The sequence below is a fragment of the Leucoraja erinacea genome, chromosome 18 (genome assembly GCF_028641065.1).
Source record: "Leucoraja erinacea ecotype New England chromosome 18, Leri_hhj_1, whole genome shotgun sequence".
In the NCBI taxonomy this organism is placed as follows: Eukaryota; Metazoa; Chordata; class Chondrichthyes; order Rajiformes; family Rajidae; genus Leucoraja; species Leucoraja erinaceus.
Genome location: NC_073394.1, coordinates 27,084,118 through 27,112,010, shown reverse-complemented (window position 1 = coordinate 27,112,010; position 27,893 = coordinate 27,084,118). Strand labels below are relative to the sequence as shown.

Genomic DNA, 27,893 nt, shown 5'->3' with positions numbered 1-27,893 from the left:
GCTTCCGCGAACTCACTGACGTCACTGGAACTTGCTTCGAACATATTCCAGTCGACATCACTCAGTGCATCTTGCAGCATGGCCTCTGACTGGTCGGACCACCGCTTTACGTCCCTCGTCTCTACCGCTTCCCGAACTATCCTCTGTTTATACTCCGGCAACAGGAAAATAGCAGCGTGGTCAGATTTTCCTAGGGGAGGGAGTGAAACGGCCTTGTAGCCTTTCCTGAACGGTGTGTAGCAGTGGTCCAAAGTTCTCTCCCCCCTGGTGGCACACGTGATGTGTTGGTAGAAGTTCGGCATGACCTTCTTGAGATTTGATTTATTAAAATCTCCAGCCACCACCATAGCCGCATCCGGGTACTTGTTTTGATGTCGACATAGCACATCGTGTAGGGCCGATAGTGCCACGTCGGTGTCCGCCTGCGGTGGAATGTAGACGGCTGTGACGATCACTGAGCCGAACTCCCGGGGAAGGTAGAATGGGCGGCATGAGATTGTCAGGTGCTCCAGGTCCGGCGAGCAGGAACGGGAAAGCATCTTGATATTTCCAGGGTTGCACCAGTTGTTATTGGTCATGAAGCAGACTCCTCCACCCTTGGATTTCCCAGATGCTTCTGTTCTGTCAGCACGGTGGACAGTGAAGGACTCGGTTGGGCAGATTACCTGATCCGGAATCAGTGAGGTCAGCCATGTTTCAGTCAGGCAGAGGATGTTGCAGTTCCTTATGTCCCGCTGGAATCTGATCCTCGCCCTGAGGTCATCCAGCTTGTTTTCCAGGGACTGGACATTCGCCAGAAGAATGCTGGGCAGAGGGGGACGAAAGGCTTGGGCTCTCAGCCTATTCCGAATCCCCCCCCGCTTCCCTCGATGTTTTCTCCGGGTTTTCCTTGCAGCCGAGCTCCCTTTGTTGTTATAGATTATATAATCTCCTCTGCTTGCATGTGATCCATATCCCTCCATTCCCTGCATATCCATGTGCCTATCTAAGAGCCTCTTGAAACGCCAGCATCGTATATGCCTCCATCACCACTCCTGGCAGCACGTTCCAGGCACCCGCCACCCTCTGTGCAAAATAACTTGCCTGACACATCTCCTTTAAACTTTGCCCTCTCACCGCAAAAACACGAGCCACGGAAACGCGAGCCGGGGTCAAGATCGGCTGCCTCACCCGACCTAGGACCACCATTTCAAGGGGGCGTCTGAAGGGATTCTCAAGTAGGCTCTGGTAATTTTGTACGGATTAAAGGAGGTGAGGAGCATCAGTGCCAGGACATCTGTAGTGGACCCGTATCTACATTTCCAAATGTGTGTCTGATTTGAAGTGTACTGTAGCACCCTCTACTGTTGATATCTGCTCCGCAACTGTACCTTACATTCTCCAGAATAAATAAATCCTCTTCATACAGGCCCTGTTTAAAAGCAATTATAAAAAGAGGTTTCTGTATTAGAAATTGCTCTAGTCTTTGTTGCAGACAAATTCAAAGACTTTAGACTTTAGAGAAACAGCCTGGAAAGAGGCCCTTCGGCCCACCAAGTCTGTGCTGACCAGCAATCACCCTGTACACTTGCACTGTCCTATACACTAGGGACAATTTATAATTTATAGAAGCCAATTAATCTACAAACCTGCACGTCTTTGGAGTGTGGGTGGAAACTGGAGCACCAGAAGAAAGCCCACGTGATCACAGGGAGAACATACAAACTCCGTACAGATAGCACCCGTAGTCAGGATCAAAGCCAGGTCTCTGGCGCTGTAAGGCAGCAACTCTACCCCTGCCCCACTGTGCAGCCCAAACAAGGGATTGCGTTTATGTACATTATTAAATGTAAGGGGCAAGAGTGTTTTGTTGTCATAGGTACTGAAATGAAACAATTACATTCTTACTTGTATCAGCACAATAATTCTGTAAATACAATACTCAATAGATTATATAATAAATAAACAAAGAAAAAAATGTTCAATAAATAAAAACTCCAACACAGTGCAAAAATCCTGAGTCCCTAATACAACCAAGATGGTTCGTGGTTTAGTTGAAGTTCGTAGTGTACAATACCTTGATGGTTGCAGGGAAGAAGCTGCTCCTGAACCTGGATGTTACAATTTTCAGGCTCCGATACCTTCTTCCCGATGGCAGGAGGGAAATGAGGAGTGGAAACATGACAGGATTTGAAGGGAACAGAACAAATGGGTCGAATGTCACCCAAAATGTCACCCAAAAAAAGGCTGGCAGTATCATCAGGGACCCACACCATCCTGGCCCATACACTCATCTCCCCGCTACCTTCAGGTAGAAGGTACAGGAGACTGAAGACTGCAACGACCAGGTTCAGGAATAGCTGCTTCCCCACAGCCTTCAGGTTATTAAACTTAACTCAAACAAAATTCTGATCATTAATAGCCCATATTACTTCGGAGTCACATGAGTAATTCCATGAAGAACCCGCTCAGCCCGCATGCGTGGCATTAACGCCAGCAGTGCAACAGCGGCAGGCGGGAGTCAGGCGCTCCCGTTACAAGCCTGAAGGAAAGGAACGTTAGGTAAGTACTTACCTTCAGTTTAAAGTCGGTCTTTGCGTTTGTTCTTGCTCCAGGGGGAGCAAAGCAGCAGAGGGAAGCGGCCCCCGTTCGACTCCAGGGAGGAGCCGACAGTGGAGGGGGGAGAGGCGGCAACGGGACCGCACACGCTGCGGTCCACAGACACGGGTGCTGCGCTGATGCCCAGTCCGCTAAAACAGCTGTCTGACCAACAGCAGCGGACTGGAGGGAAATTTAAAAACCGGCCAGCACCCCTGCAGACTCCCGACAAGGAGACTCGCTGCCCGAGAACCGCTGAAATGCCGCCCGAAAATGGCAGACAGCCTCTAACAGCAAGGTCAGGACCAACCTCAGGCTGGAGACAAACACGGAAGATGGGATCAGCACTTCAAACAAGAAACAAGAGTGTCTGTTTCTCCAAGCCAGAGGAAGGTCATGGGGCTAAAAACTCCAGCAAGACTGCCTCAGGAGCAGGGGCAAGTCCGCCAAGGGAGCTAACACTCCCACTCCGCTGCTACAGCACTGGCCATCTCCTTTGTCGAGGGATTGATGGGAACCAGAGCTGGGCTGGTCAAGAAGAGGGGTCACTGGCTGAACAACATCGGGAGTATGCTTGAGGTACAGGATCAGGAAGAGCTGCTGGGTGTGGCCGCTATGTGGCTCCACCACTAGCGAGATGGCTTTTCAGTCTCAACTGACGGCCCGCTTACTACCTGTTCTTTTCAAAAAACCTCTCCAAGACAGGTAGTCATGAGGTGTTGGATTTCATCACGCCTCCCTTAAATTGCATTTACTCAAAGTGCCCACCGTTATTGGGGGGTACATTGAGCATCGCTTTTAAAAACCCAAATATCTTAAAATTAATTTGATATCCCTGACGTCGGTTCATAATCATTTTCGCATGCTCTTTCCAGAGGGTCAGGGTAGTGTGGCAAAACACCTGACCCTACTGTTCGCAGTGCTCCGCAACTTCTCAGGAAGTTATAAAACCTGCCCTCAACTCAAAAAATTTTACAGGACTGTGAGAATGCCGACCTCACAACCACAGATCCTGCTGTCTGGCTAAGTTACCAAACCAACTCTAAAAACTGGACGAAGTGTCCAAAATATCGGCGTAAGAGGGCAGGGTCTGGAATGAGCACTACACGTAAACCAGTCAGCAGTACCTCTAATGCGTCCACCAGGAGGGTCCACCTCATGGTACTGGTGAAAGCTCAGGGCCTGCATGACAATCCCATAAGCCTTTCAGGCCAGGCCCCAGAGCAGGCCCCATGGAAAATGCACCAGCCCCCAACATCACCGCCACGTCAGACAACGTGCAAGACTCGTTGGACCGGCAGGAAACAGAAGAATACCCATAACCATGGGTGGGTCTGGTTCCTACCAACGTATAGAAAATAGGGGCTTAATACTAACAGGGGGGAGATTACACCTGTTTTAAGAAGCACGGGAGTCTATCACGAGTGATCAGTATATACTCAATGGCTTTAGTGGATACAAAATACAATTCATACTAGAAAAATTGCCACCAGTTCAACATTTACCCCAGAGGGTATTTTCCCTCTCCGTTAAAGAAACGAGAGGGACAAGCTGAACTGGTGAGACTAATTACAAAGGGTATCATGGGAAACATGAACCCTTGGAATTCGTATCAAATATTCGTCACTAAACCCAAAAAGATGGTGGATGTCGCATCATCATTGACTTAACTTCACTAAATATGTTTGTTAAGTATATACATTTCGAAATGGAAACGGTTGTTACTGCCAAACAACTAATTTCCAAAGGATACTTCATGGCAAGCATTGATCTTAAAGATGTTTACTATTTAGTACCATTCACAAGGATCATCGCAGATACCTGAAATTTACCTGGATGGGGCAGCTATGGCAATTTAAAGCGTTACCCAATGGGTCACATCAGCCCAAGATTATTCACCAAGATACTAAAACCAGCTCTGGCAATATTCACAAGACAAAAACATATTGTCATGGCATATCTTGATGATATCTTAAAAAAATAGGCAAGACCATGGAATTGACTATGTTAGCTGTATCAGCTACCAAACAGTTATTCGAAACCCTGGGATTGTCTTACATCCAGATAAATCTAACTTGAAGCCATCCACAATCATGGACTACTTGGGCTTCACAATTAATTCAGTCTACGTGACTGTAACATTGCCAAGAGACAAAACAGTTGAATTGGCACAATCATGCAACAATTTAATGGTCCACGTACTCCCAACTATTCGACAAGTAACAGAGTAATTGGGAAAATGGTAGCAGCATTTCCGGCTACACAATTTGGACCTTTTCACTGTCAAAACTTACAAAGAGCAAAAGTACAGGCACCAAAACGACATACAGGTCATTATGATCGTGTCATGAAGTTACCCACTGAAGTAATATCATAACTACAGTGGTGGGCAAAAACATTTGGCATAATTTCAACCTATTATCATCACTAACAAGTAGTAGATGGACTGACCGAGAGTCATCATTACCACTTACACTGGGCATTAATTATGAAATGATTGAAATGAAATGAAATGAAATGAAATGATGAAATGAAATGATGATTCAATTTATTGTCATTGTCAGTGTACAGTACAGAGACAACGAAATGCATTTTTAGCATCTCCCTTGAAAGGGAGACACAGGGCGTCGCGGTGTGCCCGCGCCTGCCGCCGTAATTACATTCCATTACAGGCAAAGGTGGGTGAAGTGTCTTGCCCAAGGACACAACGACAGTATGCACTCCAAGCGGGATTTGAACCGGCTACCTTCCGGTCGCCAGCCGAACTCTTAGCCCATTGTGCTATCTGTCGCCTGTTCAGTTATCTACAGCTGTGAGGTGACATTTATGGATTAAAAGCATATGCACAAATATGCATCACTTGCATGTACGGTTACAAATAGATAATACTACGGTAGTGGCCTACATTAACCATATTGGCGGCATAAAATCGGTATCATGCGACGAGTTGGCTTACCCGCCAGAACCCCGGTTATGTGCCATGACCCACCTACTATCTTACATAGACACAACCAAAATATTCGAGGGAGATGAAAAGCCTTGTGGGTCAGTCATAAAAAACCTTATTGTGGGTGACGAGCCAAACCATTGCGAGATGGCTCAAGCAGGTGCTAAAAACTGCTGGGATAAACACTAACATATACAAATTTTATTCCACCAGGGCAGCATCCACGTCGACGGCTAAAAGAATGGACGTGCCTATAGACCACATCCTGGCTACAGCAGGATGGTCGTTGGAAAGTCCGTTCAGAAATTTTATAATAAGCCGTTGGCAAAACCTGTTTTATTTGCAAGGAAAATTTTACGGACTGCAAATATTCAATTTAAGCCCAGGGGAGCAATTTAATTTATTTGTTGTTATCGTTAAAAAATACCATTGTGTTTTTCTACAAACAGATTCATTGGTTGATTACGATAACACACTTCCTCCCTCAAAGGCTTCGGCAGTGCATGAAGTAATACCTGTTACACGGTTTGAAATCACAGAGCTTTGAAGTCTTCACGGAATCACTCACGTGACTCCGAAGTAAAATAGTAAGATTAAACGAGAACTTACCAGTTTGAAGTTTGATCTGCATTTTATGAGGAATTACGATGAGGGAACTCTTGCCCTCCGCTCCCACCCTCAATAATATGGGTCAAACTGATAAACTGATATCTCCTTGTCTTTACTATGTTTACTTCAATAACTGTGTCTATCTGTGATTCCACACCGCTGCTTTGAAGTATGCCGCACATGCGTGCTGAGCGGGTTCTTCACGTAATCCCTCATCGTAACTCCTCATAAAATACAGATCAAACTTCAAACTGGGAAGTTCTCGTTTAATCTTACTATTATCTGTTATTTGCACTTTATCGGTTTATTTATTCATGTGTGTATATATTTATATAATGATATATGGACACACTGATCTGTTTTATAGTCAATGCCTACTATGTTCTGTTGCGTTGAAGCAAAGCAAGAATTTCATTGTTCTATCAGGGACACATGACAATAAACTCACTTGAACTTGAAAATGTTACCCATTTCCTCTATGCAGAGATGTTGTCTGTCCCGCTGAGTTATTCCAGCATTTTGTGTCTATCTTAAATGGGTATTAAATCTTTATTTGTGCAGAGTTTTGGTCAGAGCCTATGTGGGCCATTGTACATAATTCCAGGCACCAAACCTTGACCTTGACGGGGTTGTTGATGAGATTAATAGAATAGTACTGGGTCTTAGAGAATTATATCATGTTATTGAAGTATTCCTTGCAAGGCCGAGGGGTGATCTAATTTGGGTACTTAAGATGACAAAACAATTGGATGGGGATGTGCAGAAAAACTATTTTCACTGCAACAGAAAAGCAGATCAAAGGGGCCGAGTCTTCATGTTGGGAGCCTTGCAATCTCACCAGAGATGATCTTCAGTCATTAATTTAATGTGAAGCTGGCTGAAGGCCAAAGAAAAGCAAATTGAGAATCTGCTAAGCCAGCATGTGCAGAAACAGGCCCTTCGGCCCAGCGAGTCCGCACCGACCAGCGATCCCTGCACATTAACACAAGCTTGCACACAATTTACATGGTCACAGGGAGAATGTACAAACATAAACGCTGTAAGGCTGCAACTCTACCGCTGCGCTTCCGTGCCGCCAAAATTCTTAATGTTAATTGTGTGGGAAGGAACTGCAGATGCTGGTTTGCACGAAGATAGGCACAAAAAGCTGGAGTAACTCAGCGGGACAGACAGCACCTCTGGAGAAAAGGAACAGATTATGATTCGGGACAAGACCCTTCTTCAGGCTTCATGTTAATTATTTCACTGTATAATTCTGTGGAACTAAGGTAGTGGTATTCACTCTATTCCACATACACCTTGCTGCTGTCTATTAAAGAATCAGTGCATCATAAATATTTGTGACTGAAAATGTGCCATGCATTGCATTGCTGTCACGGGAGCTGCATTTGGGATGCATTTTGATGAAAGCCCTTCCCTGTGACTGCAGGGTTAGCTCCGGCTCCTTGGTATTTCTTTTCACTGTCAACTGAGAGAAAGACAGAAAACCATTGATTAATTTCCTACACCTATGATGAGAGACTGCCAGAAGACAATGGAAAGGACAGAAAGGTACTTCAATGTCAACTCTATGCTGCACCTGTGACAAGATGGATGTCTGTGTGCATTGAATTCTTTAACCCAAATTTCTTATTAATGCAAACTGTGCTTACATTTGGTTAATCATAGCATTTCTCCTCAAGAACCAAGTGTCAAGTGTTTAATTATCAAATGGCCCAAACAACAATGACATTCTTACCTGCAGCAGCACTTGATATATAAACATAGTGCCCTGAATACCAGAGTATATATATATATATATATATATATATATATATATATATACACACACATACACACACACACACACACACACATATATATATACATATACATATACACATACACATATATATATATAAATATATATATATATATATATATATATATATATATATATATACATACACATATATATATATATATATATATGCATGCACATACACACAAGCATTCACATATACACATACATGCATACATACACGCATACACGCATACATGCATACATACATACATACATACATACATACATACATACATACATACATACATACATACATACATACATACATACATACACTCCAGACAAATTAATGATGATGCTCGCTGCAATGGTAAAATCAGAGCCAGGTTTCAGCAGGGCTGATCCACAGGTTTTAGTTCATCCTGGCTGATTGCCAAGACAAAATGGATTGAAGATCAGCCACCCGGCTCCCAGCTAAGGCTTGGCCCCGTTTCAATTCAATGGATTGAAGATTTAAAACATTGAGGATTAATGCATTCAATTGTAGCCATTTCTGGGCCATTTATAAAACTTTGATATAAAAAAAATCAATGAAGAAGTGCTTGCTTTAAGAAATGAAATGAGATGTACAGATTTGGCTCGAGACATTTAAACCAGCCTCCCTTCCATTGACTCCATCTGCACTTCACTCCGCCTCAGCACGGCCACCAGCATTATCAAGGACCAGTCTCACCCCGGACTCCCCCTCTTCTCCCCTCTCCCATCAGGCAAGAGGTACAGAAGTGTGAAAGCGCACACCTCCAGATTCTGGGACAGTTTCTTCCCAACTGTTTTCAGGCAAATTAACCATCCTGTCAATAACTAGAGAGCGGTCCAGAGCTACTATCTACCTCATCGCAGAAGCTCGGACTATCTTTAATCGGACTTTGCTGGACTTCATCTTGCACTAACCGTTATTCCCTCTATCCTATATCTGTACACTGTGGACGGCCTGATTGCAAACATGTATAGAATGTGATTGGGAGGGATGATAGATCAGCCATGATTGAATGGTGGAATAGACTTATGAACCTAGTCTTTTTGGTGACTGGATAGCATGCAACAAAAACAGCTTTCTACTGTATCTTGGTAGACATGACAATTATAAATTAATCTAAACTAAACTATACTCTTTTGAACACAAACATTTTCAGACTTATTGGCTGGTTGGCACTTTTAGTTCGCAGTGGGAAATAGATCGAACCTTGAGTGGCTGAAACGTAACAAATCATGAGAGGAATAGATCAGGTGGTTGCACAGAGTCTCTTGCTCAGTGTAAGGGAATTGAGATTCAGAGACAGGTTTAGCGTGAGGGCGGAAAGATTTAATAAGATTCGGAGGGGTGACTTTTTCACGCAAAGTGGGGTGGGTTATGGAACGAGCCGCCAGAGGAGGTAATTGAGGCAGGCACTATCGCAACATGTACGAAACATGGGCAAGCGATGGCAGATTGGACTAGTATAGCTGGGACATGTTGGCCGTTGCGGGCAAGTTGGGCCACTGGGCCTGTTTCCTCACTGTAAGACTGTGACTATGACCCTCTCTGATTGACCGTGTTATAGACAGAAATATCATCTCTCAGATTTGTATTGATATTCTGTGGGTCAGATCGAGCAGTCTGTATGTGTGTCGCTCACATCTAATACCTGCTGTGCTATTTGGTTTCAACGTTAGTGCTCTTCCAGCTGTGGGAACAACATGTGTGTAGAGTAGATGAGTTTTTACTTAAGTAACCATGTCCATGGAGAATAACTCCGTTCGATAACTTGAAGCCTGCAATCAAACACAAATCCCATGGAAAGACACAAAGTGCAGGATTAACTCCACTGGTCAGTGTCAGGTCTCGGGTTTGATCTAATTTCTGTTTCTTATTGTTTTTTAGTATTAGAGTGTGCATTCTTGTTTTATTTTGGTGTCTCGAATCTCCTCTTGTTTCAGGTCCCATTTCCTGTCAGGTCGTTTACCCTCATGTGATTATTGGCCCCGCCCTGATGTGTTTCACCTGTGTCTCGTTATCCCCTGCTAGTCTATATTTAAGCCCTTTGTGTTTTAGTTCTCATTGCCAGTTCGTTGTGTATGCTACTTGGTATCACCTCGGTCCAGCTCTAGAAATCTTGTGACCTCGACCATTGCCTGTTTTTCGACCTCTGTTTTTGCCTGCTCCTAGATTGTACTGTTGCCTCTGTTTTGCTTACCTGTGTACCGACTTGGACCGATTAAACTCTGAAGACTGATCTGCCCTGTGTCTGAGCCTGCATTTGTGTCCTCCTCCTTGTTCAGTTCTGATAGTCAGGCAGCATCTCTGGAGTAATTACAAAGAGTGTATTGATCAACAGATGTTTATCACTGACAAAGGTAGGAATTATTCAATCTGTGTGATCAGAGAGCACAACTCACAGGGCTGCACATGAAAGTCCAACAATCCAACCCAGTTGCCAAACGTTTTAACTTTGCTTCCCAGTCCCATACTGACCTTTCTGTCCTGGGTCTCCTCCATTGTTAGAGTGAGGCCAAATGCAAATTGGAGGAACAGCACCTCATATTTCGCTTGGGCAGCTTACAGCCCAGTGGTATGAATATCGATTTCTCTAACGTCAAGTGTCCCTTGCATCTCCTCTCTCTCCACCCCTCCCCCACCCTAGTCATCGTACTGGTTTCACTGTTGGCCTGCTGAGTTTCACTGTTTGATTCACTCATTATCATCTTCCTCACAGCCAACATTGGGCCATTGTGGGCTCCAGCTTCCCTTGATCATTGTTGCTTTTTGCATATCTTTCATTCATTTATTCTATGTACCTATATCTCTCGTTTCCCTCTCAGTCTGGAGAAAGGTCTTGACCTGAAACATCACCTGTTCCTTTTCTCCAGAGATGTTGCTTGACCCGCGCGAGTTACTCCAGCCTTTTGTGTCTATCCTGGTTGTCAGACTAATGTCCTTTGTTATTACCTTTGTCTCTTGCTATTGTCCTAGATACTGGGCAGGTGATGGTACACTCCATCCAGCATGTTAAGGACTTACAAGGGTAACCGAGTCATCTTGTATGATTGTGACACTGCAGTGAAAGATGTAATATTAGCTCTTTCATCACAGTGAGCCAGCGAGAGCAACGCTTCCATTGCCTGTTTGCAGTGCACAGAAGCACTATTGCTCCCTGATCTGGCATTTTAGAAATCAGGCATGCAATTCGATAATTCTAGTGGTAACTGTGAAAAATCAGTCACTGAAAGAGAACTCTTGAATGGCAGCATTTTCTCAGTGAAGGAATTATTTGTGTCCAGGGAAGTGGGTGCGTTTAGACATAGAAGGATAGAGTCATACAGCAGGGAAACGGGCTCTTCAGCCCAACTTGCACATGCCAAACAAGATGTCCCATCTACTAGTCCCAGCTGCCAGCATTAGACCCAACCTCCTCTGGCACCTCGTTTTATATACCCACCACCCTCTGTGTGAAGAAGTCGCCCCTCAGGTTCCCACTGAATCTTAGAGTGGCACGGTGGCACAGCGGTAAGGTTGCGAGTGGGTGGGAGTGGGGGACATGGGGAACGGGGGGTGGGGGATTTGGAGGGATCTGCCACCTAAGGCCTGGTCACCCCTCGTTCACCACTGACCAGGGTCGCAGCATCTCAGGATGGCAGTACTGCCAGGATCCAATAAAATAAATACACCTGTCTGATTAACACAAGGTCCAAGTACATGCTGTGTTTGGATTAAACACAATCTATTTTCTATTGCCAAATATAAATTTTGATCCAAATTATTTTGACATTCTCAGTGTCTATACATTAATTAGTGCCATGTTTAGTAGTGTTCACAACATACCCATAAACCAAGCTCCCTTGCAACCCTGGGATGATATCCCTCCAAACGTAGACACAAAAAGCTGGAGTAACTCAGCAGGCCAGGCAGCATCTCTGGAGAGAAAGAATGAGTGACATTTCGGGTCGAGTCCCGCTGAGTTACTCCAGCATTTTGTATCTACCTTTGATTTAAACCAGCATCTGCAGTTCTTATTTACGCGTGATATCCCTCCCTTTGCTTGAGGGCTGTTTGCACCGATTCTACCCCTCAATGTGCCACAGCGGAAGGACCCTACATTGTGGCCCCTCCCCCACAGGGCTGTTGCATTTTTCCAAAAATAAACGTTATTCAGAATTAAAATATATACAAAATAAAAACTGTGCAGACTCTGTCGACATTCTCTGTGTCTCCATATTCATTAGTGTCATATTCAGTAGTATTCCAACCTACCTTTAAACAAGCATCCTTGCCACCTTGCGGTGGTATCCCTTCCCTTGCTTGAAGGATGCCCCTGCTGGACTTTGCCCCCCCCCCCAATGTCCAGCAGTGGAAGGATCCTAGACTTGTTCGGAAAAAGAGGGAGATCTACAATAATTATAGGCAGCATGAAGTAAATGAGGTGCTTGAGGAGTATAAAGAATGTAAAAAGAATCTTAAGAAATAAATTAGAAAAGCTAAAAGAAGGCATGAGGTTGCTTTGGCAAGTAAGGTGAAAGTAAATCCAAAAGGTTTCTACAGCTATATTAATAGCAAAAGGATAACGAGGGATAAAATTGGTCCATTGGAGAGACAGAGTGGACAGCTATCTGCAGAGCCCAAAGAGATGGGGAAGATATTGAACAATTTATTTTCGTCGGTATTCACCAAGGAGAAGGATATTGAATTATGTGAGGTAATGGAAACTAGTAGAGTAGCTATGGATACTATGAGTTTCAAAGTAAAAGAAGTACTGACACTTTTGAAAAATATAAAAGTGGATAAGTCTCCAGGTCCTGACAGGATATTCCGTAGGACATTGAGGGAAGTTAGTGTAGAAATAGCCGGGGCTATGACAGAAATATTTCAAATGTCATTAGAAACGGGAATAGTCCCCGAGGATTGGCATACTACGCAAGTTGTTCCATTGTTTAAAAAGGGTTCTAAGAGTAAACCTAGCAATTATAGGCCTGTTAGTTTGACTTCAGTGGTGGGCAAATTAATGGAAAAGATACTTAGAGATAATATATATAAGCATCTGGATAAACAGGGTCTGATTAGGAATAGTCAGCATGGATTTGTGCCTGGAAGGTCATGTTTGACTAATCTTCTTGAATTTTTTGAAGAGGTTATTAGGGAAATTGACGAGGGTAAAGTAGTGGATGTTGTCTATATGGACTTTAGTAAGGCCTTTGACAAGGTTCCTCATGGAAGGTTGGTTAAGAAGGTTCAACTGTTGGGTATAAATGCAGGAGTAGCAAGATGGATTCAACAGTGGCTGAATGGGAGAAGCCAGAGGGTAATGGTGGATGGTTGTTTGTCGGGTTGGAGGCAGGTGACTAGTGGGGTGCCTCAGGGATCGGTGTTGGGTCCTTTGTTGTTTGTCATGTACATCAATGATCTGGATGAAGGTGTGGTAAATTGGATTAGTAAGTATGCAGATGATACAAAGATAGGGGGTGGATTGTGGGATAATGAAGAGGATTTCCAAAGTCTACAGAGTGATTTAGGCCATTTGGAAGAATGGGCTGAAAGATGGCAGATGGAGTTTAATGCTGATAAATGTGAGGTGCTACACCTTGGCAGGACAAATCAAAATAGGACGTACATGGTAAATGGTAGGGAATTGAAGAATACAGTTGAACAGAGGGATCTGGGAATAACCGTGCATAGTTCCTTGAAGGTGGAATATCATATAGATAGGGTGGTAAAGAAAGCTTTTGGTATGCTAGCCTTTATAAATCAGAGCATTAAGTATAGAAGCTGGGATGTAATGTTAAAATTGTACAAGGCATTGGTGAGACCAAATCTGGAGTATGGTGTACAATTTTGGTCGCCCAATTATAGGAAGGATGTGAACAAAATAGAGAGAGTACAGAGGAGATTTACTAGAATGTTGCCTGGGTTTCAACAACTAAGTTACAGAGAAAGGGGGGGGGGGGGGGGGAAGGGCCTGTTTCTGAGCTGTATCTCTAAACCAGATGGGCTGCAAATGTGCAAGCAGGCAGTGACCCACCTGGGCTGTCAAGGGCTGTCAAGGGCAGTGAATGACAAGCAAGTAATGTGACCCTTGCCTCCAATGTTTAAATTTGGAAAATAATTTTTAAAAATGCATACCACTAAACATTCCATGGACGAAACCAGTAAAACTGCAATGAAAAAATACCTAAGGGAATATTCAAATTAGTTGTGTGGTTATTCCAGAGGGGATGAAACACAAATTATAGCTAAACTGCAGATGGTGGAAATCTGTTACGGAAACAAAGAGTGCCCAGAAACACCGAACCTGTTGTGCAACATTGGTTTTACTTTACTTTAGACTTTACAAATATTGTTTGGAAAGAGGCCCTTCGGCCCACCGAATCTGTGCTGACCAGTGATCACCCTGTGCACCAGCACTATCCTACACACAAGGGACAAAGTACAATTTTACACATTAAGTCAATTAACCTTCAAACCTGAATGTCTTTGAAGGCGGGGAGAAAACCCATACGGTCACAGGGAGAATGTACAAACTCAATATAGACAGCACCAGTAGTCAGGATCGAACACGGGTCTCTGGTGCGGTAAAGCAGCAACTCTACTGCTGTGCCAATGTGTGGCCCCTAGCATGTGTGAAAAGAGAAACAATTAATTTTTCAGGTTGAAGGTCTCAGTTGTGAAGTGAAGTTTTTGATCTGAAACATTAAGTCTGCTTCTCTCTCTCCACAGAGACTGTCTTCCTGCTGAGTGCAAATAAAAGGATATTTCAAACACTTATTGCCAAGATTTTATGTTTAGGTTTAGAGATACAGCATGGAAACATGCCCTTCAGCCCATGACAACCATCGATCACCCGTTCACGAGTTATATGTTCACGGACTTTCACATCTACTACCTTACACACTAGGAGCAATTCGCAGAGGCCAATTAACCTACAAACCTGCACATCTTTGAGATGTGGGAGGAAACAGATGCACATGCAGGAAACCCAGCCACAGGGAGAACATGCAAACTCCATGTCTCTGATGTGAGATGACAGTATCCGAGGTCAGGATCGAACATGGGTCTCTGGCAATGTGAGCAACAGCTAAACCAGCTGCGCCACTGTTTCGCCCCCAAGTTTAGGTTTATTATTGTCATGTGTACAGAGCTACAGTGAAAACCTTTGTTTTGCATGCTATCCAATCAAATTAGATAATACTATACATAAATACAATCAAACCAAACTCAATTACAAAAGGTAAAGCAAAGGGAAAGATATTGAGTGCAGATTAGAGTGTATGCAAACTAAATTTTTTAACCTGACAATTTTTCTTCAATAGAAAAATAATTTTCACTTCTCATTCAAGAATTAAAAATAGCCTTGATTTCAATGCACAATGCCTACGATGTTATTAATTGGTCTTATTCTTGCCTTTGAATGACTCAAACGAAAAATGAATGTGTAAGATACTGTGCAAGTTATTTGTAAAATACTGTTTAAGATACTGCACTGCTGCCTGTAAATTAATGCCTGGGGCATGAGTCATCCACTATCCCAGGAATCAACTGGAATATGACTGCACTTCTGCAATCTTGTAACTGTTCACAGTGACCTTGAGAAATTACAAACAGTGGTCCAAAATAAGGTTCTATCCAATATTTGGAAGTAGCTGACAAAATGAAGAATGCTTATAATTTTGGGGGCAATACATATTTAGTATTCACAATGACATAATTATATGATTTTTAGCAATAAAATTGGTCATTGTTGTTGTATTCACCCACACGAGTGTGAGAATGGTAGGTTCCAAATTTTCCAGCACATAGCTGGCTCTCCAATATACTGCCTCCTTCCCATCTCGACGATATTGGTGCAGCATCTTTAGATGGCAGGCCAGCTTCTTTTGCAGTGAGGTAGAACGGCCGTGGGCGTCACTGGGTTGCAGCAGAGAACGAGTCGAATGATTTGGTCCCAGAGAACCTGAAGGAAAGGCTAAGCAGAAACAAGAAGGTAGGTTGACTTAAGAAATAATTGGCAAAAAGCATTTAACTTGCCCGATGCCTGGCGATGGTGGGGAACTGCACTGCATTGTCTTCAGATTTGAATGGATGGGACATAGCTTGCGGAGGTCTGGCTGTTTTATCCCCACACAAAAGCAGTCATTATGTGGGTGGGGGGGGGGGGAGGCGTTTCATGGATTAAGCCTCAAATAAAATGTTAAACCCCTCTGTATGAAGACAGTCAGAAGCAAGGTCCTTCAGGACAATCATTACAATGCAAATCATACTACAAATAATTTATTTCTTCACAATGTGTTTGTGGCAAGCTTATTTTTCTTCCACAGTGCAGATTTTAAGGCAGTTTAATTTTTTTTAATACATTACGTTGATTAATTTTGGGAGGATGCTCATTTAATTTGAAGTAAAAATCAATCCTTCCCACCTTGTTACGTGCAAAGAGGAAACTCATCAGAATTGTTTTTTTTAATTGCCTGTCAAATGACCTTTCTAAAGCTGCTGGGGTGTTTGTCATCACTGTTTCTGGACTTGACCTTGAATGCCTGGGTTCCATTATAGGGGCGATTTCAGGATTAATATTGCTGCCCAGATCATGGCGATTTGAGGATTGAGAGAAGTGGAGGAAAGAGAGAAATAAAAAGACAATGCTGGAGATCTTCTTTACTCAAAGAATAATGAATGTCAATAGGCATGGGAGGGCCTCTGCCTCTGTGTCTCTGATGGTTGAAGGTTGTAGCTCACAGGGGAAAATTGCTTTGGAAGGAACTGCAGATGCTGGTTTAAACCAAAGATATCCTCGGGGAAAATTGCTTAATGGACCACACTTACATTTGCAGTGTCTCCCAGACAGTTCAGCAAACATTAACACATTAGCAGACTGTGTGTTGCGAAGGAGATGTTTGCGTGGCTCTGAATAGAATCAAATCAAAATTGGTAAATGCAGATGATATTCCAAATGATTGTCATTTTAAGATACTCCCTTGAGCAGCTTGCCTGTCCCCATTGCCCAGGTCTTAAGTCGCATTTAATTTTTAAATTCTCGCCTGGCTGAGTAAAAATGTTGTCCCCGTCAAGCTGCTGGGTTCATGGGTCAGGCTGACACCAGCGTTTGTCAGCTGGTTTATTGTATTCCTCCAGGCACCAAATGCCTTTGTTAAGAGGGGCGGCCTGCAAACTGTAAACAGCCAAAGTGGAACTGGTTGCTAGGGACCAGGCCCTTTTATGTTTCGCAGTCACTAATTATCTTGCCATCCCCTGTGCTATGAGCATTGGCAGAGATCAGAGTATGACATTGGTCTGGATCCTGAAGGCAAATCTTATCCTGCCTGATGAAAAACACACCAAAATAGTTCATAAATTCAAGTCCAAGGAGCAGAATTCGGCCATTCGGCCAATCAAGTCTACTCCACCATTCAATTATGGCTGATCTATCTTTCCCTCTCAACCCCATTCTACTGCCTCTGCCCCATAACCCCTGACACCTTTACTAATCAAGAATTTGTCAATCTCCGCCTTAAAAATATCCATTGCCTTTTCCTCCGCAGCCGTCTGTGGCAATGAGTTCCGCTGCTGGTTGCAATGGTTGCAGCAATTAACTAACCAGCCACAACTCAAATTAATGTGTCGGTAAGCTTTTGTTTGCTTGTTATCCAGTCAAAGAAAAGACTATACATGAATATAATCAAGGCATGCACAGTGGCGGCACAGTGGTGCAGTAGTAGAGTTGCTGCCTTACAGCGCCAGAGACCCGGGTTCGATCCTGACTATGGGTGCTGTCTGTACGAAGTTTGTACATTCTCACTGTGACCACGTGGTCTTTCTCCGGGTGCTCTGGTTTCCTCCCACACTTCAAAGACATGCAGGTTTGTAGGTTAATTGGCTTCTATAAATCGTAAATTGTCCCTAGTGTCAAGGACAGTTCTAGTGTATGGGGTGATCGCTGGTCGGCGCGGACTCGGTGGGCCGAAAGGCATGTTTCCACTGTGTTTCTCTAAAGTCTAAAATGCACAAATAAAGGGTACAACATTCAGTGCAATTGAAGATAGTTCAAAGGTCTCCAATGAGGTAGATAGGATGTCAGGACCACACTCTAGCTGATGAGATGGCCGTTCAATTGAAGAAACTGTTCCTGACCTGGACGTACGTATTTTCAAACTTCTGTACCTCCTGCCTGATCATAATCATCATACTTTATTAGCCAAGTATGTTTTGCAACATACAAGGAATTTCATTTGCCATGGTCATACCAATAAAAAGCAACAGAACACATAAAATACATTTTAACATAAACATCCACCACAGTGACTCCTCCACATTCCTCACTGTGATGGACAGCGAAAAAAGTTCGATCTCTTCCCTTCTTTGTTCTCCCGCGATCAGGGGCCTCGAGCCTTCCGTTGACGGGATGATCTTGGCTCCCGTAGCCGGCGTCGTTTGGACCCTTGCGTCGGGGCGATCAAGCTCCTGCATGGGGGGGAATCACAGCTCCCCCGCGCCGGGTGATCTGACCCCAGGTCGGGGCTGGTCGAAACCTTCTGCGAAGTTTGGAGCTCCTGACATCGGTCTCAACCCGAGACTGCGATCTCCTTGATGGTGAAATCCGCAGGCTGCGGTTGGAGCGTCGATCCCAGGCTAGGGATCGGCTTCAATGGTAAGTCCATGTCCACGTCCCCACGGTGGGGCTCAAAGTCAGTCCCGAGCAAGGCCGCCAGCTCCATGATGTTAGGCCGCAGAGTGACTGGAGATATGATCCGGAAAACAATCGCATCTCCGGCAAGGTAACAGATTGAAAAAAAGTTTCCCCCCACCCCCACATAAAACAAACCAGAAAACATTAACACATACTTTTGAGACACACTAAAAATAACAAAAAAACGACGAAAAGATAGACAGACTGTTGGCGAGGCTGCCATCGTGCGCTGACGGGAGAGGGGAGAAGAGGGAGTGACCGGGGTGAGACTGGTCCTTGATTATGCTGGTGGTTTTGCCGAGGTAGTGTGAAGTGTAGATGGAGTCAATGGAAGGGAGGCCTGGAATTGGAATTACACTGGTCCCCAAAACACACAGTTGTTATGAATAATCTTCACTGGGACCAGTTTACTGTAGTCTTATACAAGCTTATTTTTATACGTTCCATGAATTCCACCCAAGCATGTTAGCTGACTGCACATCATATGATCCATGAGTATACTGTGGGATGTGAATTATTCTACATTAGTCATCCTTGTTAGATGCCTGGTTAGAAAGCAGGAGTCTCGGTGCATAATTTAAATCACTCCCACAGCGATGACAAGCTCGCACTTCAATTCATTGAGTGAGGACCAACTAGTGGGTTGGATGTTAGTTTGCGAGGCCAAGTAGCTGATCCTTAGAATATTCAGCAATGAGGCCCAGATGAAAGTCACAATGAACATTACCTTGTTTTGTTCCCCCCCTATAACAAAAGCTTTTCACTGTGCCATTATACACGGTAATAAACCTTAACCTAAATCAGACTTATTTATCCTTTTTAACGGGGGGGGGGGGGGGGGGGGGCGGGGGCTCATTGAAACTTACCAAATACTGAAAGGCCTGGATAGGGTGGATGTGGAGAAGATGTTTCCACTAGTGGGAGAGTCTAGGACCAGAGGGCTCAGACTCAGAATAAAAGGACATAACTTTAGAAAGGAGATGAGGAGGAATTTCTTTAGTCTGAGGGTGGTGAATCTGTGGAATTCATTGCCACAGACGGCAGTGGAGGAAAAGTAATTGGATATTTTTAAAGCGGAGATTGACATTTTTAATTAGTAAAGGTATCAAAGGTTATGGGATAAGGCAGGAGCATGGGGTTGAGAAAGAAATATAGATCAACCTTGATTGGATGGTGGAGTGGACTCAATGGGCTGAATGGCCTAATTCTGCTCTAATCATTTATGAGTGTATGAGCTTAATAGTCTGGGGCCTGCAAATGGTTCCTTAAGATTAAAATGGCATCGTGGGCCACCGTCCTACAGTTTTCACAGCAGTGAAGAATAAGACTGGCTGTGGACATAGCCCAGACCATCACACAAACCAACCTTCCTTCCATTGACTCCATCTCCAATTCACATTGCCTCAGCAAGGTCACCAACATAATCAAGGACCAATCTCACACCGGACACTCACTCTTCCCCCCCTCTCTCACCGGGCAATAGGTACAGAAGTTTGAAAACGCACATCTCCAAATTCAGGAAGAGTTTCTTCCCAGCTCTTATCAGGCAACTGAACAGTCCTCTCATCAGCTAGAGTGCGGTCCTGACCCATCTACTTCATTGGACACCTTTGAACTATCTTTAATCGGACTTTATCGGACTTCAATGGTATATCTTGCACCGAGGGTATACCCTTTATTTTTTATCTGTGCTCTGTGAATGACGATTGCATTCATGGATAGTCTCCTTTTTGACAGGATAGCACGTTAACACAAACCTTTTACTATACCTGGGTACACGTGACAATAACACATTAAACTAAACTCAATTAAAGTTGAACTGGCCTCACTGAAGAAAAAGAAAGATCTGTAATGAGTAAGGATCTAAATTATTGGTTTTCCACATTGAAACTGATATTGTTGGTCTTGGCACAATGCTCTTGAAATATTGATGTCACCCAGATGTCAAGATGTAGCGGATCTTCCAGAGACTACAAGGGAGAGCAGCTAAGGATGAATGAACGCTGCAATGAGAGCAGGGGTTGGGAGCTTCAAAGGCACCTCCATGGGGTTGGTGAATAATAGCTCCCATCGGAGGCATGCGCTTTATTTTAATTTAGAGATACAGCGTGGAAACGGGCCCTTTGGCCCACTGAATTCCTACCGACCAACGATCCCTGCACACTAACACTATCCTACACACGCGGGGCAATTTACAATTTTACCGATGCCAATTAGCCTACAAACCTGTACGTCTCTGGAGTGTGGGAGGAAACCGGAGAACCCGGAGAAAACCCGCGCAGGTCATGGGGAGAACGTACAAACTCCGTACAGACAGGATCAAACCCGTGTCTCTGTCGCTGTAAGGTAGCAGCTCTACCACTGTGCCACCATGTCGCTTTGTGGATGGATACAGATGTTCTTCAGGATCACTGCCACTTGTAAGTAGTTTCCAGAGGTTCTCTACGAAGAGGAGAATGAAGTCCTCAATGTCTGCACCTCGGCAAAGCCTACAAAGCTGGACTATTATATAACATAAAGGAACTGCAGATGCTAGCTTACAACCGAGTAGTATGACCGTTGAATTCTCTAATCTTAGTTGACTTCAACAGACGCTACCCTCCCCCTTCTTCCCCTCACTCTTCATTAAAAGTCAGTTAACCCTCACGCCCCCACCCCCTACAATCAGTGTGAAGAAAGGTCCCGACTCAAAACGCTGCCTATCCATTTTCTGCCTGACCAGCTGAATTAATCCAGCACTTTTGTCTATCTAATGCTAGACTATTGCAATCACATTGGCCCCTACTGTAGGTTAAAGGAAAAGCAGAGGAAATCTTCTGTCCTTGCATGTAGAAATCTGGTGACCTCAAGATAGTTGTGAGCAGTAGGCTGAGTGATAGGGCAGGGAGCAACCTGAGTGACCCTGTTGTAGGGAGCTGAGGGTGACCCTGACCCTGACCCTGACCCTGACAATTATGGGCAAAGCACACACGTGAGGCAGTATCTGGTATCACAGGAGGTCACAAGGCCCAGTGATGACAAAACATTGCCCTTTGAAAGACCTTCCATTCCCTTTGGCGAGACCAAATGCAAACTAAGCGATCGTTTTGCTAAACACTTACATGCAGTCCGCCTTGGCCTAGGCAATCTCCTGACCTTTATGTCCTGGACCTCCTTCACTGTCAGAGTGAGGCCACATGCAAATTGGAGGAACAGTGACTCATATTTCACTTGGGACGTTTACAACCCAGTGGTATGAATGTTTAAGAAGGAACTGCAGATGCTGGAAAATCGAAGGTAGACAAACATGCTGGAGAAACTGGAAGAAGGGTTTCAGCCCGAAACATTGCCTATTTCCTTTGCTCCATAGATGTTGCCTCGCCCATTGAGTTTCTTCAGCATTTTTGTCTACCAGTGGTATGAATATTGATTTCTCTAATTTCAAGTAACCCCTGCATTCCCTCTCTCTCCGTCCCTCCCCCACCCTAGTCATCCTACTAGTTCCACTGTTTGCACCCCTGGATCCCTTCGTCATCACCTCTTCCCCAGTCAGTGGGCCATTATGGCCTCCATCCGCCCTTCCTTGGTCATCTGTTGCCGGCACTTATTGTTCTGCTGTTTTCTTACCTCTAGTTCCCTCCCCTCTACTTTCAGTCTGAAGAAAGGTCCCAACCTGAAACGTCACCCATTCCTTTTCTCCAGAGATGTAGCTTGACCCGCTGAGTTACTCCAGCATGTGGCATCTTCCTTCAGTCTAAACCAGCATCTGCAGTTTCTCCTCACACGCTTTCCCTTTGAAAGTTTCTCCCAGTTTCCCTATGAAAGTCGCCACTAGGTGGGCTTTCACCATTCTCTCTGCTGCCATATTCAAGAATTCATTGCAAAGATGTTGCTCCTCATCTAGTCATGAGTGAAGTGTTTAATTGCCATGTGTCCCCACAATGGAACAATTAAATTCTTACTTGCAGCAGCTTAACAGGTCTGTAAACACAATACACAGAGATAATAAGCGAGTTCGGTATTCCGAAAAACATGAGGAATCATGGGATTTGTCAAAGGTCATTCCTGAAAAAGAAAAAGCGAATAAAGCGCTGGCTGTATAAACTGTGTATTAATTGTTAATTATTCTACCAATGAAGTAATCTAGAATTCTGTCAACTCAATGGCAGACAGGCGTTGCTCTTTTTTGAACATTAATTTGATCTTTTTTCTATCTCACTTCACTACTGGAATTCCGCAGAACCTCTCCCGGCAGCGTTGGACTTTGCCTTCCATCACAGTGAGGAGGAGATTCGCTGTGATGGATGTTTGTGTGAACTGAATTGTTTGTGTGTCTTGTAGAAATTGTTCTGTTTGTATGGCTGTAGAAACAGAGTTTCATTTGAACCTCATTTGAGGTTCAAATGACAAAGAATAAATATTGTATTGTATTGTATATTGTATTATTGTGTAGTGTTCAAGAGACACCTGGTTTCCGGGAAGAAGCTATTCTTGAACCCAGTGGTCATAGTTTGCAGACTTAAGAGTCATGGAGAGTCATAGAGCCATACAGCGAGAAAACAGGCCCATTGGCCTTACTTGCCCACACCAACCAACATGCCCCATCTACACATGCCCCACCTGCCTGCATTTGGCCCACATCTCTCTAAACCTGTCCTATCCATGTACCTGCCTAAATGTTTCTTAAACGTTGCAATAGTACCTGCCTCAACTACCTCCTCTGGCAGCTCGTTCCATATACCCACCACCCTTTGTGTAAAAATGTTACCCCTCAGGTTCCTATTAAATCTTTTCTCTCTCACCTTAAACCTATGTCCTCTGTTTCTCGATTCCTGTACTCTGGGGATAGATCTGTGCGTTTAACCAATCTAGTCATCTCACGATTTTGTACACTGCTATACCTTCTTCCTAACGGTAGGAGTGAAATGAAAGTGTGATCAGGGTGGTGTGGGTCTGTAATGATATTGGCTGCCTTTTTTATGGCATGCCTCCTGTAAATCCTTTTGATGGTGCGGAGGTCAGTACCTGTGATGTACCGGGCAGAGTTCACGACTCCCTTTAATCTCCTTCGCTCTGCCTACTTTATAAATCTTGTAATTTTGAACGCGCCTGTTAAATCCTCCCTTAACTTTTACTTCATAGAAAGCTCACGTGGTGATTGATTGCTCTGTCTTCTCTTCTCTCAAGGTTGTTCCATCAAGACAATGGAATGTGAGAATTGAAGAGAGAACAGAAAAGGAGACCTGTTCATTTACAATGAATACATTTTAAAAAGACCGTCTGATAATTTTGCCTTTGTAGATTGGAAAATACTGGGAAGCAGCCTAAGGGAGCTCGGAGCCAGCCATGGAAACAAGAAACAGATCCAAGGCAGAAGCAAAAGAATCGCCCAAGTCTGCCACCTCAAAGGTAAACGCTGGTGTTGCCGATAAGAAAGAATTTGCCGGCAAGCAACCGGAGCCCACAAATGTTCCCAAGAAGGCAGCCGCTGAGGCTACAGTGGCCAGTGAAACGAAGCCCGCAGCGGACAGCTCAGTGACACTACCAGCCGTCAGCACGGAGGGCAAGAAGCCTGCAGACCCAGAGCTTGAAACCCAGGGCACCAAGGAAGAAACGTCCGAAGGTCAGCCCAGCAACTTGTTTGAGAATATGAAGCCGTACATACTTGGAGGGGTTGCCATCACAGGTCTGGCAGTCCTGGTTGGAGTGATCTTCATCCTCCACAAGAAATAAAGAAAATGTATAAAACTGTATATTGATATCGGTTATTTTCTGCATGTGTGTACATTGGCGAATATCTTCTCGCTCCTGAACTAGTACTTGTACAACTCTGCTCACCACTATAATCTTGGTTCAACGTGATTGTATTTAACTCACAGTGTCCATACGCATTGCAGAACATTTTGGATTAACTTGTATATTGTAAAGGTTGACTCTCCACTCCCACCCCTCCATCCCCACCTTTCCGCAAGGCCTATGGCAATGTTGAACGGGCCACTCTTGTTCCCATGCTAGCTTCCCACTGAAGATGATAACACACTGTAGATCTCCCCCCCTCCCCTTTCCCTTTTAAGTATTGAGTGTTTATCTCATAGGAAGCCTTATAAAGCTATTCCATTCTCTTGTAGCGAATTAAATAAGATGCATTTCAGCAGCATGCAAGCCAAATTTTTATCCCCTGGGCTCTTCTAGCATACACACACATCCCTCTTTCGTTTGACCCTTGCTATCATTGTCAGTGATAGCAACCCCCACAAAACAAAATACTTTTGAATTGGATGGAGGTGACAAACTGAAGCTCCAACACAGTCGGTAGAAAGAGAACAAAATGGTGGCAGCAATAAAACCAAGTTCACCCCGAACTTCCCATTCCTTCTAGGATTTACTAGTAGATGCTCTGTGTGATTTGTTCTTGGGCCCACGGTAGTATTTAATTCAAATGATGGTGTCACATTTACTTTGACTTAAAACAAGCGTATACATGCAATAAAAGTTATGTTTAAAAAGAAAACAAATTACTAGTTGGAAGTTGATAATAGTTAGAATAGCTGTGACCCAGGCTGCTGCTAATGTTCCCATCCCTCGTTTACTCATATACTCTGGACACTGCTTGTTATTTTAGGTGTTGTATCCACTTGTATGTGGACAGTAAGGTTGCCTAACGGATGTGCTGTATGTGGACTATGTATTCTTTATTCTGTACATAATAAACTATTGGTCGGATTTCAATGTCTGACTACCCAATTGGTCCGAGGAATGTCATTAAATAAAATAACATTTCCGAAAGTTGAATGTGATGCGCTGCCACCAAGTTTGAGTTGATGTGTAACATGAAGAGAAAATACTGCAAACCACTTAGGCAGTGTCTATAGAATGGGAAACACTTCCATAGAGGCGTTTCAGGTCTGGGGCCCTACACGTGAGATAGATAGATAGATAGATAGATAGATAGATAGATAGATAGATAGATAGATAGATAGATAGATAGATAGATAGATAGATAGATAGATAGATAGATATAGATAGATAGATAGATAGATAGATAGATAGATAGATAGATAGATAGATAGATAGATAGATAGATAGATAGATAGATAGATAGATAGATAGATAGATAGATAGATAGATAGATAGATAGATAGATAGATAGATAGATAGATAGATAGATAGATAGATAGATAGATAGATAGATAGATAGATAGATAGATAGATAGATAGATAGATAGATAGATAGATAGATAGATAGATAGATAGATAGATAGATAGATAGATAGATAGATAGATAGATAGATAGATAGATAGATAGATAGATAGATAGATAGATAGATAGATATATAGATAGATAGATAGATAGATAGATAGATAGATAGATAGATAGATAGATAGATAGATAGATAGATAGATAGATAGATAGATAGATAGATAGATAGATAGATAGATAGATAGATAGATAGATAGATAGATAGATAGATAGATAGATAGATAGATAGATAGATAGATAGATAGATAGATAGATAGATAGATAGATAGATAGATAGATAGATAGATAGATAGATAGATAGATAGATAGATAGATAGATAGATAGATAGATAGATAGATAGCCTTTATTGTCATTCAGACCGAAGTCTGAACAAAATTGCAGCAGTCATACATACAATACAATAGAAACAACAATATTTGCTGCAGATTTGTAGACTAAGGTTTATTATTGTCACATGGGCAGCACAGTGGCACAACGGTAGAGTTGCTGTCTTCCAGCACCAAAGCCCTCGGTTCGATCCTAACCAAGCGTGCTGTCTGTACAAAATTTGTGTGATCGCCAGGTCACGGCATGGGTTTTCTCCAGGTGCTCCGGTTTCCGCCAACACTCCATAGACGTGCAGGTTTCTAGCTCAATTGGCTTTTGTTAATTGAAAATTGTCCATACGGTGTAGGATAGTGCTAGTGTACAGGGTGATCGCTGATCCACACGGACCGAAGGGCCTGTTTCCACACTGCATCTCTAAAGTAAACGTGTAAGTAAACATGTACCAAGGTACAGTGAAAAGTTATTTGGCTACTATAATTCACCACTTGGTTTAGCTAAGTGATTGCTAAGTTTAGCTCATTTGAATCTAAGATACAAAGGGGGTCGGTGAGAGTGAATAAGTTAGCGGGGGGGGGGGGGGGGGGGGGGGGGGGAAATAAGGAGAGGGGGAATAAGGGACTGATTGGATTGCTCTGCTGGGAGCTGGCATGCACCTGATGGGCTGAATGGGCTCCCTCTGTGTCATGAGGAGATATATGCCATGCAGAACAGAACAAACTGTTTAATGGACAAGCCTTCCACTATTGAACATCTATAAGCCACCGCGTGGTACACCCACTATGTAAACAGTATAAAGCATCTACAAGGTGCGCAGCCGCAACTCACTAAAATGGAGACACAAGGTGCGGGAAGCATGTGTAGAGCAGAGTGCTGGAGTAACTCAGTGGATCAGGCTGCATCTCTGAAGGACTTGGATAAGCGCTGATCCGGGTCGGGACCTTTCTTCAGACTTGCTAAAGTTCCTTAGGTACGAAGGCCACAGAACAGCACAGCACAGGTATGGGTCCTTCGGCCCACAATGTTGTGCCAAACATGATGGCAAATTCAACTGATCTCATCTGTCTGTACATGATCCATATCCCTCTGCAACTGCCATGTGCCTATCTAAAAGCCTCTTAAACACTACTATCATATCTGCCTCTTCCACTACCCCAGGCAATATATTCCCGGCCCCAACCACTCTCTGTGTAAAAACTACCCCTCTCATCTTAAGGTTATACCCCCTAGTGTTCGACATTCTTTGCCTCTCAAAATTTTATATTTTTATAATTTTATTGTAATCTCATATTTCAATTAATTAATTAATAGTAGTAATTCACAAGCACACAACATTGAAATCTCAGAAAACACCACCATCTCCCCCTCAAATGTCTACATGACATTGTCACTTAGATATATTTTGCTGATCATTCATCTTCTTTCAGTATTGCAACATCATTGTGGAAAGACTTTTACAACAGGTACTACAGTGGTTCAAAAATATGGCACACACCATCTTCTCAAGAAGAGGGAAGAATATTGACCTGCAGTAATGTTCAGTATAGTTTTGTTTAGTTTAGTTTATTGTCACGTCTCCCGAGGTACAATTAAATACTTTGTTTTTGCGTGTCAGCAGAAAGATTATACATGAAAGATTATCCAGTCAGCAGAAAGATTATACACGATTAAAATCATGGTGGCATAGCGATAGAGTTGTTACCTTA

At 43.5% G+C, this 27,893-nt stretch overlaps 1 protein-coding gene across 2 annotated transcripts; it reads left to right on the top strand.

Annotated features, from left to right (window-relative positions):
- Positions 1 to 15,740: 15,740 nt before the first annotated feature.
- On the top strand, positions 15,741 to 25,345 carry LOC129705841 (cell cycle exit and neuronal differentiation protein 1-like). 2 transcript variants are annotated; one of them, XM_055649678.1, is made up of 2 exons: positions 15,741 to 15,925; positions 23,789 to 25,345. In XM_055649678.1, exon 2 carries the CDS (start codon positions 23,948 to 23,950, stop codon positions 24,332 to 24,334), a length of 387 nt encoding a protein of 128 aa, XP_055505653.1. In that variant the 5' UTR covers positions 15,741 to 15,925; positions 23,789 to 23,947; the 3' UTR covers positions 24,335 to 25,345. The 2 variants fall into 2 exon arrangements, with proteins under 2 accessions (XP_055505653.1, XP_055505654.1); XM_055649679.1 differs by having other exon boundaries at positions 15,743 to 15,925; positions 23,903 to 25,345.
- The last annotated feature ends 2,548 nt before the right edge of the window (positions 25,346 to 27,893 follow it).

What these genes read in the sequence shown, in the direction of transcription:
- LOC129705841 (XM_055649678.1), top strand. Translation starts at nt 23,948, where the DNA reads ATGGAAACAAGAAACAGATCCAAGGCAGAAGCAAAAGAATCGCCCAAG.